This window comes from Schistocerca gregaria, chromosome 6 (genome assembly GCF_023897955.1).
Source record: "Schistocerca gregaria isolate iqSchGreg1 chromosome 6, iqSchGreg1.2, whole genome shotgun sequence".
NCBI classification, from domain to species: domain Eukaryota; kingdom Metazoa; phylum Arthropoda; class Insecta; order Orthoptera; family Acrididae; genus Schistocerca; species Schistocerca gregaria.
The window spans coordinates 389,797,569-389,811,422 of record NC_064925.1 but is presented as its reverse complement, the minus strand read 5'-3'; the positions used below and the strand labels follow the sequence as shown (position 1 = coordinate 389,811,422).

The 13,854-nt window shown below is 44.1% G+C and overlaps 1 protein-coding gene across 2 annotated transcripts in view; it reads left to right on the top strand.

The window, feature by feature from the left end:
• Positions 1–13,854, top strand: part of LOC126278603 (uncharacterized) — a 398,515-nt gene that overhangs the window by 319,858 nt on the left and 64,803 nt on the right. For both annotated transcript variants that reach the window (XM_049978838.1, XM_049978839.1), the window contains exon 8: positions 2,960–3,153. In XM_049978838.1, the coding sequence (XP_049834795.1) occupies positions 2,960–3,153 (194 nt within the window). The remainder of the gene's footprint in view (positions 1–2,959; positions 3,154–13,854) is intronic.

The window sequence follows — 13,854 nt, the reverse complement described above, 5'->3', positions numbered from 1 at the left end:
AGTCTCGGTCGGGCACACAGTTTTAATCTGCCAGGAAGTTTCATATCAGCGCACACTCCGCTGCAGAGTTAAAATCTCATTCTGGAAACATCCCCCAGGCTGTGGCTAAGCCATGTCTCCGCAATATCCTTTCTTTCAGGAGTGCTATTTCTGCAAGTTTCGCAGAAGAGCTTCTGTAAAGTTTGGAAGGTAGGAGACGGATACTGGCAGAAGTAAAGCTGTGAGTACCGGACGTGAGTCGTGCTTCGGTAGCTCAGTTGGTAGAGCACTTGCCCGCGAAAGGCAAAGGTCCCGAGTTCGAGTCTCGGTCGGGCACACAGTTTTAATCTGCCAGGAAGTTTCATATCAGCGCACACTCCGCTGCAGAGTTAAAATCTCATTCTGGAAACATCCCCCAGGCTGTGGCTAAGCCATGTCTCCGCAATATCCTTTCTTTCAGGAGTGCTAGTTCTGCAAGTTTCGCAGAAGAGCTTCTGTAAAGTTTGGAAGGTAGGAGACGGATACTGGCAGAAGTAAAGCTGTGAGTACCGGACGTGAGTCGTGCTTCGGTAGCTCAGTTGGTAGAGCACTTGCCCGCGAAAGGCAAAGTCCCGAGTTCGAGTCTCGGTCGGGCACACAGTTTTAATCTGCCAGGAAGTTTCATATCAGCGCACACTCCGCTGCAGAGTTAAAATCTCATTCTGGAAATTTTATTTTGTTTCAGACATGGAGAAGTTTTGCATTATTATCATTTTTTTAAATCAGTAAGACGAATGTGCGCGACAGCCCAAACTCCTAGTTCAATTTCTGGTCTGGCCCAAACATTTTATCTATCGAGAAAAATCAGATTTTTGGTTGAATTTCTGCTTTTATTAAAAGTCACAAATCTAGTCAATAAACTGTTTTTAAGAAGTAAGTATGTTGGTGGTGGTGGTGGTGGTGTGTGTGTGTGTGTGTGTGTGTGTGTGTGTGAATGTGATCTTAATTTTTTAGAAACTGACACTCTAGGAAAAAAGCTTCACAAATATTCTTCATATCTGATAATATTTCAAAGTGGTGCAAATATTGGCAACCCCCTTTAAAGGTTCATAAATGGAAAACTGTGCGCTTCATGAAATACAAAAAGGGAGCCAATTGTAATCAGCCTATTCATATAAATTCCCAGATCTAACAGCCGGCCGAGGTGGCCGAGCGGTTTTAGGCGCTACAGTCTGGAACCGCGCGACCGCTACGGTCGCAGGTTCGAATTCTGCCACGGGCATGGATGTGTGTGATGTCCTTAGGTTAGTTACGTTTAAGTAGTTCTAAGTTGTAGATGACTTATGACATCAGATGTTAAGTCCCATAGTGCTCAGAGCCATTTTTGAACCAGATCTAGCAAATTGTGGAGTTATGAAGTGGAATGATGACAGGCTCAGTCATGTATGTTGCACGTATTAAGACTTCTGTTCAGTGGTAAGATACGGAGAAAATGGAATCAGTCTACAAATGAGATACTAGAACAATGCTCTGTAGTGTGGGATCCATACTAGATACATACAGGGGATACTGAACGTATGCAAAGAATACGTCATTACAGTGCCTGTCTTATTTCGAATTACGATGCAGCGCTCCTTCGGGCATGTATGCATGGCCGAAGGAATGTTGTATCGTAATTCAGAATAACACGGGCACCACAATATCGTATTTACCGCCGACGCCGGGCAAGCGACTTCCAAGTCAAAAGTCTCCCCTGTACGGAAATATATATAATGCATGTATGAGCATATGTTGTACACGCATGGTTGACGACTTATGGAAGTTCTGGTCTGGCTGTGAATCGTGTTCGGATAGCCGAATAGAAAGGCGACCGCTCGCGACAAGCAGGAAGTCGGGGTTCGAGTCGCGGCTCGGCACAAATTTTCATTGTCGTCATTCCATCATACAGCTAATGGTTGTCCACGTTCATAACAACGAATATGTTACATGTATACAAAGGATGACAGCACTCGCGCTGCCGGCCGCGGTGGTCTCGCGGTTCTAGGCGCGCAGTCCGGAACAGTGCGACTGCTACGGTCGCAGGTTCGAATCCTGCCTCGGGCATGGATGTGTGTGATATCCTTAGGTTAGTTTGGTTTAAGTAGTTCTAAGTTCTAGGAGACTAATGACCACAGCAGTTGAGTCCCATAGTGCTCAGAGCCATTTTTTGAGCACTCGCGCTATCATTCTTCTCATATTCCATACGAGAATGGAACGGGGAAAGGCCCTGATAAACGCTACAGTGAGAAGTACTCTGTGCTGTGTACTTCACATTGGCCTGCAGAATATAGTTGCGGATGCAGATTTAGTATTTTAAATCACGATAAAAATGTTATGGCTTTATTTTTTTACCCACATTTGTCTCAATTGTTTACGATGGGTAGCCATAAAGATCCAATTATCTACTAGAAAAAAATGACGCTGTGTAAGTTATTTTTTATTTGTTTGAACGTACATGTCTGTAATTGGTCCACACGCGTCACAGTACCGTATCATGCCGCTAGGGACCCAAAACAAAATGGCGCACTCAGTCTCCACTTAAACAATGGGCTAGGCCAATTTGTTTTGGTCGATGTAGCGGCATGATAGGGTACTCAAAAATGGTTCAAATGGTTCTGAGCACTATGAGACTTAACTTCTGAGGTCATCAGGCCCCTAGAACTTAGAACTACTTAAACCTAACTAACCTAAGGACATCACACACATCCATGCCCGAGGCAGAATTCGAACCTGCGACCGTAGCGGTCGCGCGGTTCCAGACTATAGCGCCTAGAACCGCTCGTCCACTCCGACCGGCGATAGGGTACTGCGTCGCGGGGGGATTAAGTTGCAAAGATGTACACTCAAACAAAGAAAATTTTAATTATGTAATTTCTTCAGTTGATAGTAAACCATAAACCGCTCAAAGTGTATGCTGGCTGAAGACCTCGTGTCTCCTCATCGGCATCTTCGTACTTTGCAGCACGGCTGCTGTGCAGCCTGTCTTTGGGAGGAACAGTCCCCCTGGAGCTGAAATCGCCGGACATGTCGTGTCAGCTGCTGCAAGCCGCTCCCCCTACGTCCGCCATACTCCTCCTGTACTCCCGGGACAGCGACGCCTTCGTGCGGCTCATGGAGGCCTTCCGGAAGCTGCTGACCGCCCTCACCGGCCTTGAGGTATCTGACGACGCCGTCCTTTTTTGTTGAAGTGGTTTACATCCCAAGCAAGTATGCCCTATGCAAACAAGTACATCTTTTCATAACTGCTGCAGCCTACATCCACATGAACCTGCGTACTACATTTGACCCTTGGTTACCTCTACCGTTCTTACCCCTCACATTCTGTCCAATATCAAACTGATCATTCCTCGATATCATAGGATGAGTCCTATAACCGATCCCTGCTTTTTGTCAGCTTTTGCCATAAATTTCTTTTCTCCTCAGTTCTGTTCATTATACCTACGCTAGCAATTACTGGTGACTGTGTTCTGTCACTGGCTTTTTTTTTTTTTTTTTACATTAATGGCCTTTAAAATTGCTACACCAAGAAGAAATGCAGATGATAAACGGGTATTCATTGAACAAATATATTATACTAGAAGTGACATGTGATCACATTTTCGCGCAATTTGGGTGCATAGATCCTGAGAAATCACTACCCAGAACAACCACCTCTGGCCGTTATAACAGCCTTGATACGCCTGGGCATTGAGTCAAACAGAGCTTGGATGGCGTGTACAGGTACAGCTGCCCATGCAGCTTCAACACGATACCACTGTTCATCAAGAGTAGTGACTGGCGTATTGTGAAGAGCCAGTTTCTAGGCCACCATTGACCAGACGATTTCAGTTGCTGAGACATCTGGAGAATGTGCTGGCGAGGGCAGCAGTCGAACATTTTCTGTATCCAGAAAGGCCCGTACAGGACCTGCAACATGCAGTCGTGCATTATTCTGCTGAAATGTACGGTTTCGCAGGGATCCAATGAAGGGGAGAGCCACGGGTCGTAACACATCTTAAATGTAACGTCCACTGTTCAAGGTTCCGTCAATGCGAACAAGAGCTGACCGAGACGTGTAACCAGCGGCACCCTCTACCATCACGGCGGGTGATAGGCCAGTATGACGATGAGGAATACACGGACCCAATGTGCGTTCACCGCAGTGTCGCCAAACACGGATGCGACCATCATGATGCTGTAAACAGAACCTGGGTTCATCCGAAAAAATGACGTTTTGCCATTCGTGCACCCAGGTTCGTTGTTGAGTATACTATCGCAGGCGCTCCTGTATGTGATGCAGCGTGAAGGGTAACCGCAGCCATGGTCTCCGAGCTGATAGTCCATGCTGCTGAAAACGTCGTCGAACTTTTCGTGCAGACGGTTGTTGTCTTGCAAACGTCCCCATCTGTTGACTCTGGAATCGAGACATGGCTGCACGATCCGTTACAGCCATGCGGATAAGATGCCTGTCATCTCGACTGCTAGTGATACGAGGCCGTTGGGATCCAGCACGGCGTTCCGTATTACCCTCCTGAACCCACCGATTCCATATTCTGCTAACAGTCATTGGATCTTGACCAACGCGAGCAGCAATGTCGCGATACGATAAACTACAATCCCGATAGGCTACAATCCGACCTTTATCAATGTCGGAAACGTGATGGTGCACATTTCTCCTCCTTACACGAAGCATCACAACACGTTTTACCAGGCAACGCCGGTCAACTGCTGTTTGTGTATGAGAAATCGGTTGGAAACTTTCCTCATGTCAGCACGTTGTAGGAGTCGCCACCGGCGCCAACCTTGTGTGAATGCTCTGGAAAGTTAATCATTTGCATATCACAGCATCTTCTTCCTGTCGGTTAAATTTCACGTCTGTAGCACGTCATCTTCGTGGTGTAACAATTTTAATGGCCAATGGCGTATGATGTGTGAGACGATGAATAAGTAAGCTAGTGTATGTACAGTGACGTCAGCTGCCCTCTCTTGTCTTCGTGTTTGGGTCAGCATAGCTTGTGATGTGCACATGCCCCTCCCTTCCTCCTCCCCCCACACCCTCCACACCCAACTGCCCTGATCCATAGTGACACAGCACACACAGTGTCACTGCTATGCACTGCATACAGAAGGGCGTGAGCATCTGTACGTTATACTATGTATATATTAGACAACAAATTTAATAATTTTGTTACATGGTTTATGTTCGCTGATATAAAAGAGGTTGTTCCATTCATTACTTCGCCTTCTTAGGCATCGATTTTATTTTAACTGATTCTTACTTTCTAAAGTAGCCTATTTTCTTCCTCAGGACTCAAGCTATCTCCATACCAAATTTGATCGAAATTAGTTCTGCGGTTTAGTCGTGAAAATCTAACTGACAGAGTTGTGGAGGAGGAGGAGATTCGTGTTTAACGTCCCATCAACAACAAGCTCATTAGAGATGGAGCACAAGCTCAGATTAGGGAAGGACAGGGAAGGAATTCGACCGTGTCCTTTTAAAGAAACCATTCCGGCTTATGCCTGAAGTGATTCCGGAAAATCGTGGAAAACCTAAATCAGGATGGACAGACGTGAGTGTGAACGGTCGTCCTCCTGAATGGAAGTATGGATAAACACATTTAGGATTGTATAAGCATTGTATTCTAGCTATTACATGTGGCTGTGCTCACATATCTGCAAAATTAAATGAAATGGGGGCCAGGAGAACCCATTCAGAATGTTCGGCTGCTTGGTGCAAGACTTTTTATTTGTTGGCACTTTACTTACGCGTCAATGGTGAGGACAACACACACTCCCAGACCGCACTGTATCAAACCTAACCTGCCCAGGAATCAAACCCAGAACTCTGTGATTGAGGGTCAGCAATACTAACCACAACACCACAAGCTGTTGATGCAAATCAGTACTTTTTTTACGATGAGTGATGGTGATGGTACTAAAATAAAATGTGGATTTTCTAAAATTATCAAATAGCTTAAACTGATGAAAAAAAATAATTTGTAGTTCGGTGTAGCGGAAAATTTTTAATAATTGTATCTGCAATAATGTCAGCTGCCCTCACATGTCAACCTGTTACCCACAGCTATTCTCGCATATCAAAATCAAACCTGGCCCCACTAAACGTCTCTCCCATTCTACGTGTAAAGGCGTGACATCTCTCTGTTCATCTAGAACATTTAAACGACACTGTCATTGTGAACCTTCAAGCAGCTCAGAAGCTATAACAGACACATGATGCTCAGCAATTAAAATAGAACAGTCTTGTGACTCCTATTAGTATGTAAGTACGGATTAAACACGTTTAGGACTGTATAAGTATTGCATTCACTACGTTGAATCGTATTATGTAGAATATATCAAATAATAAAAGCATTTTCGCAAACTGATAAAGTTCAAAAGTCAAAAGAGTAAACAGCTTTTTCAAGAGTAATTGTTGTTCCGTATTTCGCGTCATATTATTCAAATCAATAAACATCTTTACCACACGCATTCCAAAGAAGCCTATGTTGTTTCTCAGCATACAAGCTACCGCCATACCTAATTTCATTAAAATATGTTTGGTAGTTTAGTCGTGAAAGCGTAACAGAGTTACTTTCACATTCATAATATTACTATGGATTAGTTAATCTATCAAATCTTCAGAACCTTTGTAACTACACATTTCAAAAACTTCTGTTTTTCTCTTATCTGAGCTGTTAATCATCCTCGCTTCACTTCTATCCAAGGCTACATTCTAGATAAATACCTTCAGAAAAGACTTTGGACCACTTAAATTTTATAATTTAACAAAATTTTCTTTTCAGAAACTTTTTTCTTGCTACTGGCTATTCCGTCATCATCATTATTTATTTTGCTTTCCAAGTAACAAAACTCATCAGCTTCTTTTAGTGTCTCATTTCCTCAGCATCATTCCATTGTCCTTGTTTTTTGTGTTCTTCCTATAAAGTTTTTTGAAGACACTGTCGAGGTCCGTTCAACTGATCTTCAGGTTTTTTGTCGTCTCTGACAAAACCGCAGTGACATCAGCATGCCTCAGAGTTTTATTTCCTCTCCCCGAACTGTAATTCACTATTGCCTTTGCCTTTTCAGACGTGGAGATTACTGGCGTTGCTCAAGATTCTTGTACTCTCCCCTATCCGAAAGTTATTTCTTGCCTGTGTTTGTTCAGTTCAAAAAAATTCAATATTCTGTGCCGCAATCATTACTAAAAGTCAACTTCCGCCTTAACCAAGGTAAAAATGTTTGGTTTCAGTCTGTAGCCACTTCGACACGCAGACAATGACTGCACGCGAGGCACAACGGAGGAAGAACCCACACAAAGCAAAAGAGTACACCGTGATCCAAAAGTCAGTTAACATGTGAAAATGCCTTAACTCACGGAATAATGTAAAAATTGACACATATGCCTGAAATGACATGAGGTTTTATTGAGACCAAAAACGAGTGTTAAAACTGTCTAATTGATGGCACTGGACAGCAATGCGTCATTGGCGCCATTTGAAAACCATTTGTTATGAAGAATAAATTGTTATGCTAATTATTGCATCCGTGTCGTATGAAGCGCCATCTGTTGATCTTTTGTGCACTTCTTTCGTTTCAGTAAAACTGCATGCCATTTCAAGCAAGTGTGTTAATTTTTACCCCTCTGCCTACTCTGCCTACATTATTCTGTGAAGTTTTGAATTTTAAGCTGTTAGTCGTCTTTTGGAACAACCTGTACTACCCAAAATAATAAACTAGCTCACAGAATAGGCAACATTTTAAAGAAACAAGGACTTCAAATACAATACAGAACAGAAAAAAACTCAGAACACAGGAAATATCCACAGATAAATCAACACACTGGGAATATATAGGAACTTATAAGCAACTGCTGCCAGTCAGTATGCACCGTGAAAAGATGTAGGAACTTTAGAACAAGATTTTCAGAACACCTCAAAGCATAAAAAGTAACAGCTCCCATAGCGCGTTTACTAACGAGTTAACGGAACACAGTCATCACCCTATTAAAGTAGAAACAGGTTTAAAATTACTAAAATCCATCCACAGCCTGCACCGTAAACTTAAAATAGAAGAAAACTTCCACATACAAAAGGCATTAGCAGAAGAAAAACAGATTATAAACGATTGCCCTATACAATGCTACGGCACGATATTTAACACAATGAAGGAGCTGTACAGAAAAGACGACACAGATAAACGCGAATGCACACGCACGTGCGCGGTCAGAGGGAGAGAGAAGATTAAAAAAGTTCACATTTGGCAGCAAACTGATATGAGAGCAAGTGTACGTCAACAGGGGCTCGACACAGAAAAGCAACATTAACAACATGTTCTGAAAAGTGAAAAAAGTGCTACTTGCGAGTGAAGTTTCGCAGAGTATGTGTTGTGTTTGTGCGTGCAACGCATTAGAATGCAGATGAGAAAAGATGTTTCGAAACTAACCGCAAATAATCACAATGTACGGTCGCGACATATTTTTCGCACAGTAAAATTGCGTTTATGGATAAAATGATATGTTAACTCGCCAACCGAATTCACAGTAACATTAATAAGTTGCGGTCGGCAAGCTACCATTATACAGTAATCTACAGAGGGTCCTACATAGCCCTACAATGCAGAAAACTGAAGGTATTTACAACAACAGATAAAACCTGCTTGAGGCCTAATTTCCTTAGGATAATTATTGCTTAAAACATGTTCACATTTTATGTAACTGGGCAACTGACGATGGCACAAAGGTGCTGAAACCTCTGGGTATGGTACCGCGTCATAATGTTAAAACTACTGCTGCTGCAGACAAACCAAGGCTTCGGCCACGATTGCAGCGGCTTTCTTCTGGGTCTAATGGTGAATTCTAGCTATGCAGTGTCCTTTGTATTTTGTTGTTAGCGTTCACTGCGCATGCCATTGCGTCTTAATTTTAAAATGATTCAAAAGGCTCTGAGCACTATGGGACTTAAAATCTGTGGTCATCAGTCCCCTAGAACTTAGAACTACTTAAACCTAACTAACCTAAGGACAGCACACAACACTCAGTCATCACGAGGCAGAGAAAATCCCTGACCCCGCCGGGAATCGAATCCGGGAACCTGGGAGCGGGAAGCAAGAACGCTACCGCACGACCACGAGCTGCGGACTCATGATTTTACAATGTAGTTAGTTTCATTCGTCACTTAAGGAAAAAGGAGAGGGAACTTTATTTTGATAGGTTATTGCGGTGGACCTACCCCCATGAACCATGGACCTTGCCGTTGGTGGGGAGGCTTGCGTGCCTCAGCGATACAGATGGCCGTACCGTAGGTACAACCACAACGGAGGGGTATCTGTTGAGAGGCCAGACAAACGTGTGGTTCCTGAAGAGGGGCAGCAGCCTTTTCAGTAGTTACAGGGGCAACAGTCTCGATGATTGACTGATCTGGCCTTTGCAACACTAACCAAAACGGCCTTGCTGTGATGGTACTGCGAACGGCTGAAAGCAATGGGAAACTACAGCCGTAATTTTTCCCGAGGGCATGCAGCTTTACATCAACAAAAGTAAAACGCGGATAATGGAATGTAGTCGAATTAAGTCCGGTGATGCTGAGGGAATTACATTATGAAATGAGACACTTAAAGTAGTAAAAGTGTTTTGCTACTTGGGGAGAAAAATAACTGACGATGGTCGAAGTAGAGAGGATATAAAATGTAGACTGGCAATGGAAAGGAAAGCGTTTCTGAAGACAAGGAATTTGTTAACATCGAATATAGATTTAAGTGTCAGGAAGTGGTTTCTGAAAGTATTTGTATGGAGCGTAGCCATGTATGGAAGTGAAACATGGACGATAAATAGTTTGGACAAGAAGAGAATAGAATCTTTCGAAATGTGGTGCTACCGAAGAATGCTGAAGGTTAGATGGGAAGATCACATAACTAATGAGGAGGTATTGAATAGAATTGGGGAGAAGAGGAGTTTGTGGCACAACTTGACAAGAAGAAGGGATCGGTTGGTAGGACATGTTCTGAGGCATCAAGGGATCACAAATTTAGCATTGGAGGGCAGCGTGGAGGGTAAAAATCGTAGAGAGAGACCAAGGGATGAATATACTAAGCAAATTCAGAAGGATGTAGGTTGGAGTAAGTACAGGGAGATGAAGAAACCTGTACAGGACAGAGTAGCATGGAGAGCTGCATCAAACCAGTCTCAGGACTGAAGACAACAACAAAAACATTGCGCTGGAGGGAGAACGTGACCTCTGTGGTCTATTGGTGGTCACCGTGGAATGAGAAGTTGGCTGTTGTTTACCAACTGCTGGACGTCGGCCGCGCGGCGGCAGCTACTCGCCGGTAGTGCTCGTGCCTCGTGTTCAGTGCGGTCTGTTGGGCTCTGATTGCTGGCAGCCAAGATGGGGCAGGCCTGAGTCCATCATCCCTGTTCATGTTGTTACGGTGTTTAAGTATTTCGATGGCCTCTCTGATTTTGCGTTTCGTCATAATTGGCCGCTTGGCCAACACACAGGCTTCGCTGAATTTTATTTCTTTTCCGCAGTCTCGCTGGTGTTGTGCCACTGCGGATTTGTTGTGTTGCCCTAGACGAATATAACGCTCGCGTTCCCGAATGCTCGTTGCTATTGGCCTACCAGTTTCGCCGACGTATGCCTCTCCACATTCGCATTCCACCTTGTAAACGCCTGCAGTGTGTAACGCATCCATCTTATTCTTAGTGGAGCCTAACACGTCCTGGATCCTACAACCACTATAGAAGACAGGCTGCACCCCAATGCGGCGAAGGTGTTTGCCAGTTGGTAAACAGCAGCCAACTTCTCATTCGACGGTGACCACTAATCATGGTACATAACACAAGAGCCACGTTCAACAGAGGTCACGTTCTCCCTCCACCGCAGTAACCTATCAAAATAAAGTTCTCTCTCCTTCTTCCTTAAGTAACCAATGAAACTAACTATATTGTAAAATTATGACGCAATGGCATGCGCAGTAGTGTGTGTTTGTCCTTAGGATAATTTAGGTTAAGTACTGTGTAAGCTTAGGGACTAATGACCTTAGCAGTTAAGCCCCATAAGATTTCACACACATTTGAACATTTTTTTTTTTTTTAACAAGGGGCACTGCATAGCTAGAACGCACCATTAGACCCAGAAGACGGCCGCTGCAGTCGTGGCCGAAACGTTGGTTTTTCTCCAGCAGCAGTAGTTTTTACATTGTGACGCAGTACCATACCCAGAAAACTTTTATGTCGACTGACTGTGGCCGCAGAAGCCAACGTAATTATAAGTGCTGAAACCTGTTTGGGTTTATAAAAACACAGCCAGGACTGACATCCAGTAATTTTGTCTGCTAACATGGGTACCGCAAGACCTTCGAAGTCAAATGATGAATCGCTGAAAGTGAGGGTAGACTCGTCATCTCAGCAATGGAATCATAGATTCTGTGTGCTGATGGTCTGATAAGTGACATGCTTTGCCAGCTTTCGGACGAATTACAGAGTGATCAGAAGTCAGTATCTCATAACTGTGTCAACGGAAGTGGAATGGTGGCTTGTGATGTCCGACGTCTCATGTAGACGACGGTACATCGGACACACAAAGTGGTCACACTAGCGTGTACAGCGGCAGCTTTCCTTCCAAATATCTGCAAGATTTTCTCTCACCAATGGTGAATTGCACGCTCGTGGTGGCAGCTTCTTGACGTGGCTAGAGTGAATTCCAGCGTTATTTTCAGTGAAATGATTGTAAGAGATTAAACAAATTTCAAGGAGTTTAGAGTTTCTCTAACTGCAGAGTACGTGGGGAATCAATGTCTTCGAAAGAAAATAAGAAGGAATAAAGCACTACATGTAGACTGTTATAAACTATAAATTCCATGAGCTAAAAGCGTAAATTAAACAACTCTTGAAAGTGTGCATTGTGTAGGGCTGTAAGACGCTCTCATTGTACCAAATTAATGTGCCACTCATGATGGTCTGTACTACGCAAGATTAAAAATAAGAACTGTTTTGCAGAGTAGCACGAAAAGTGATCAGTCAGTGGTTTACTAGTTGTTTCCCTATGAAACTGTATACAATAGTGATGGCTGGGTGTTGTGTGATGTCCTTAGGTTAGTTAGGTTTAAGTAGTTCTAAGTTCTAGGGGACTGATGACCTAAGATGTTAAGTCCCATAGTGTTCAGAGCCATTTCTGTATACAATAAAAGTATTGAAAAAATCTTTTTATTCTGAAAATACTTTAATTTATGTTAATTTTAAATGTATTTAATTATCCATATGGAAAGAAAATAATAATTCTTGCATTGATTTTATTGCTGTTAAACAAAGTGTTAAACTGATGAGGTACTTGAATGCGGCAAAGAATCCACTGGTTACGCTGTACACACCGACATTACATGAAAAGCTGTATAGAATGTCTTCAGTGCCTCAGTTAAGTGTAAAACGTTAGAGATCGAAGTCGTGTAGATACATCCAGTCTTACTCCATCACCTGGCATGATGAAGAATTTTCAAAGCCCACAGACAAAATCTGTTTTCTGAGGAAGTGCACAGTGTAATGAATTGACGACGTCCTTGTGATACCATGTTGTATTGTACTGTACGCTAACCGGGGACCTAGAAACGACGGAGAGGCTCCGTCCCCGCCGCAGCCGCAGTTGTCCACAACCCCACGACGACTACCGCAGTCCACTTCACCCCTCCGCCGCCCCACACCGAACCCAGGGTTATTGTGCGGTTCGGCCCCCGGTGGACCCCCCACCCTCAGGGAACGTCTCACACCAGACGAGTGTAACCCCTATGTTTGCGTGGTAGAGTAATAGTGGTGAACGCGTAAGCGGAGAAATTGTTTGCGCAGCAATCGCCGACATAGTGTAGCTGAGGTGGAATAAGGAGAACCAGCCTGCATTCGCCGAGGCAGATGGAAAATCGCCAAAAACCATCCACAGACTAAAATGGTTCAAATGGCTCTGAGCACTATGCGACTTAACATCTGTGGTCATCAGTCGCCTAGAACTTAGAACTAAATAAATCTAACTAACCTAAGGACATCACACACATCCATGCCCGAGGCAGGATTCGAACCTGCGACCGCAGCGGTCGCGCGGTTCCAGACTGTAGCGCCTAGAACCGCTCGGCCACTCCGGCCGGCCATCAACAATTGTCAGTGTGCGAACCATTCAACGAAACATCGTCCATATGGGCGATCGGAATCGAAGGCCCACTCGTGTACCCTTTATGACTGCACGACACAAAGCTTTACGCCTCGCCTTGGCCTATCAACACCGACATTGGGCTGTTGGTGACTGGAAACATGTTGCCTGGTCGGACGAGTCTCGTTTCAAATTGTATTGAGCGGATCGACGTGTACAGGTTTGGCGACAACCTCATGAATCCATGGAACCTGCATGCCAGCAGATGACTGTTCAAGCTGGTGGAGGCTCTGTAATGTTGTAGGGCGTGTGCAGTTGGAGTGATACGACATCTCTGATACGTCTAGATACGACTCTGGCAGGTCGCACGTACGTAAGCATCCTATCTGATCACCTGCATCCATTCATGTCCATTGTGCATTCCGACGGACTTGGGCAATTCCAGCTAGACAATACGACACCCCACACGTCTAGAATTGCTACAGATTAGCTCCAGGAAAACTCTTCCGAGTTTAAACAATGCCGCTGGCCACCAAACTCCGCAGACATGAACATTATTGAGAATTTCCGTGATGCCTTACAACGTGCTGTTCAGAAGAGATTTCCACCCTCTCTTACTCCTACGGATTTATGGACAGCCCTGCAAGATTAATGGTGTCAATTCCCTCCAGCACTAATTCAGACATTAATCAAGTCTATGTCACGTCGTGTTGCGGCACTTCTGCGTCCTCGCGGGGGCTGTATA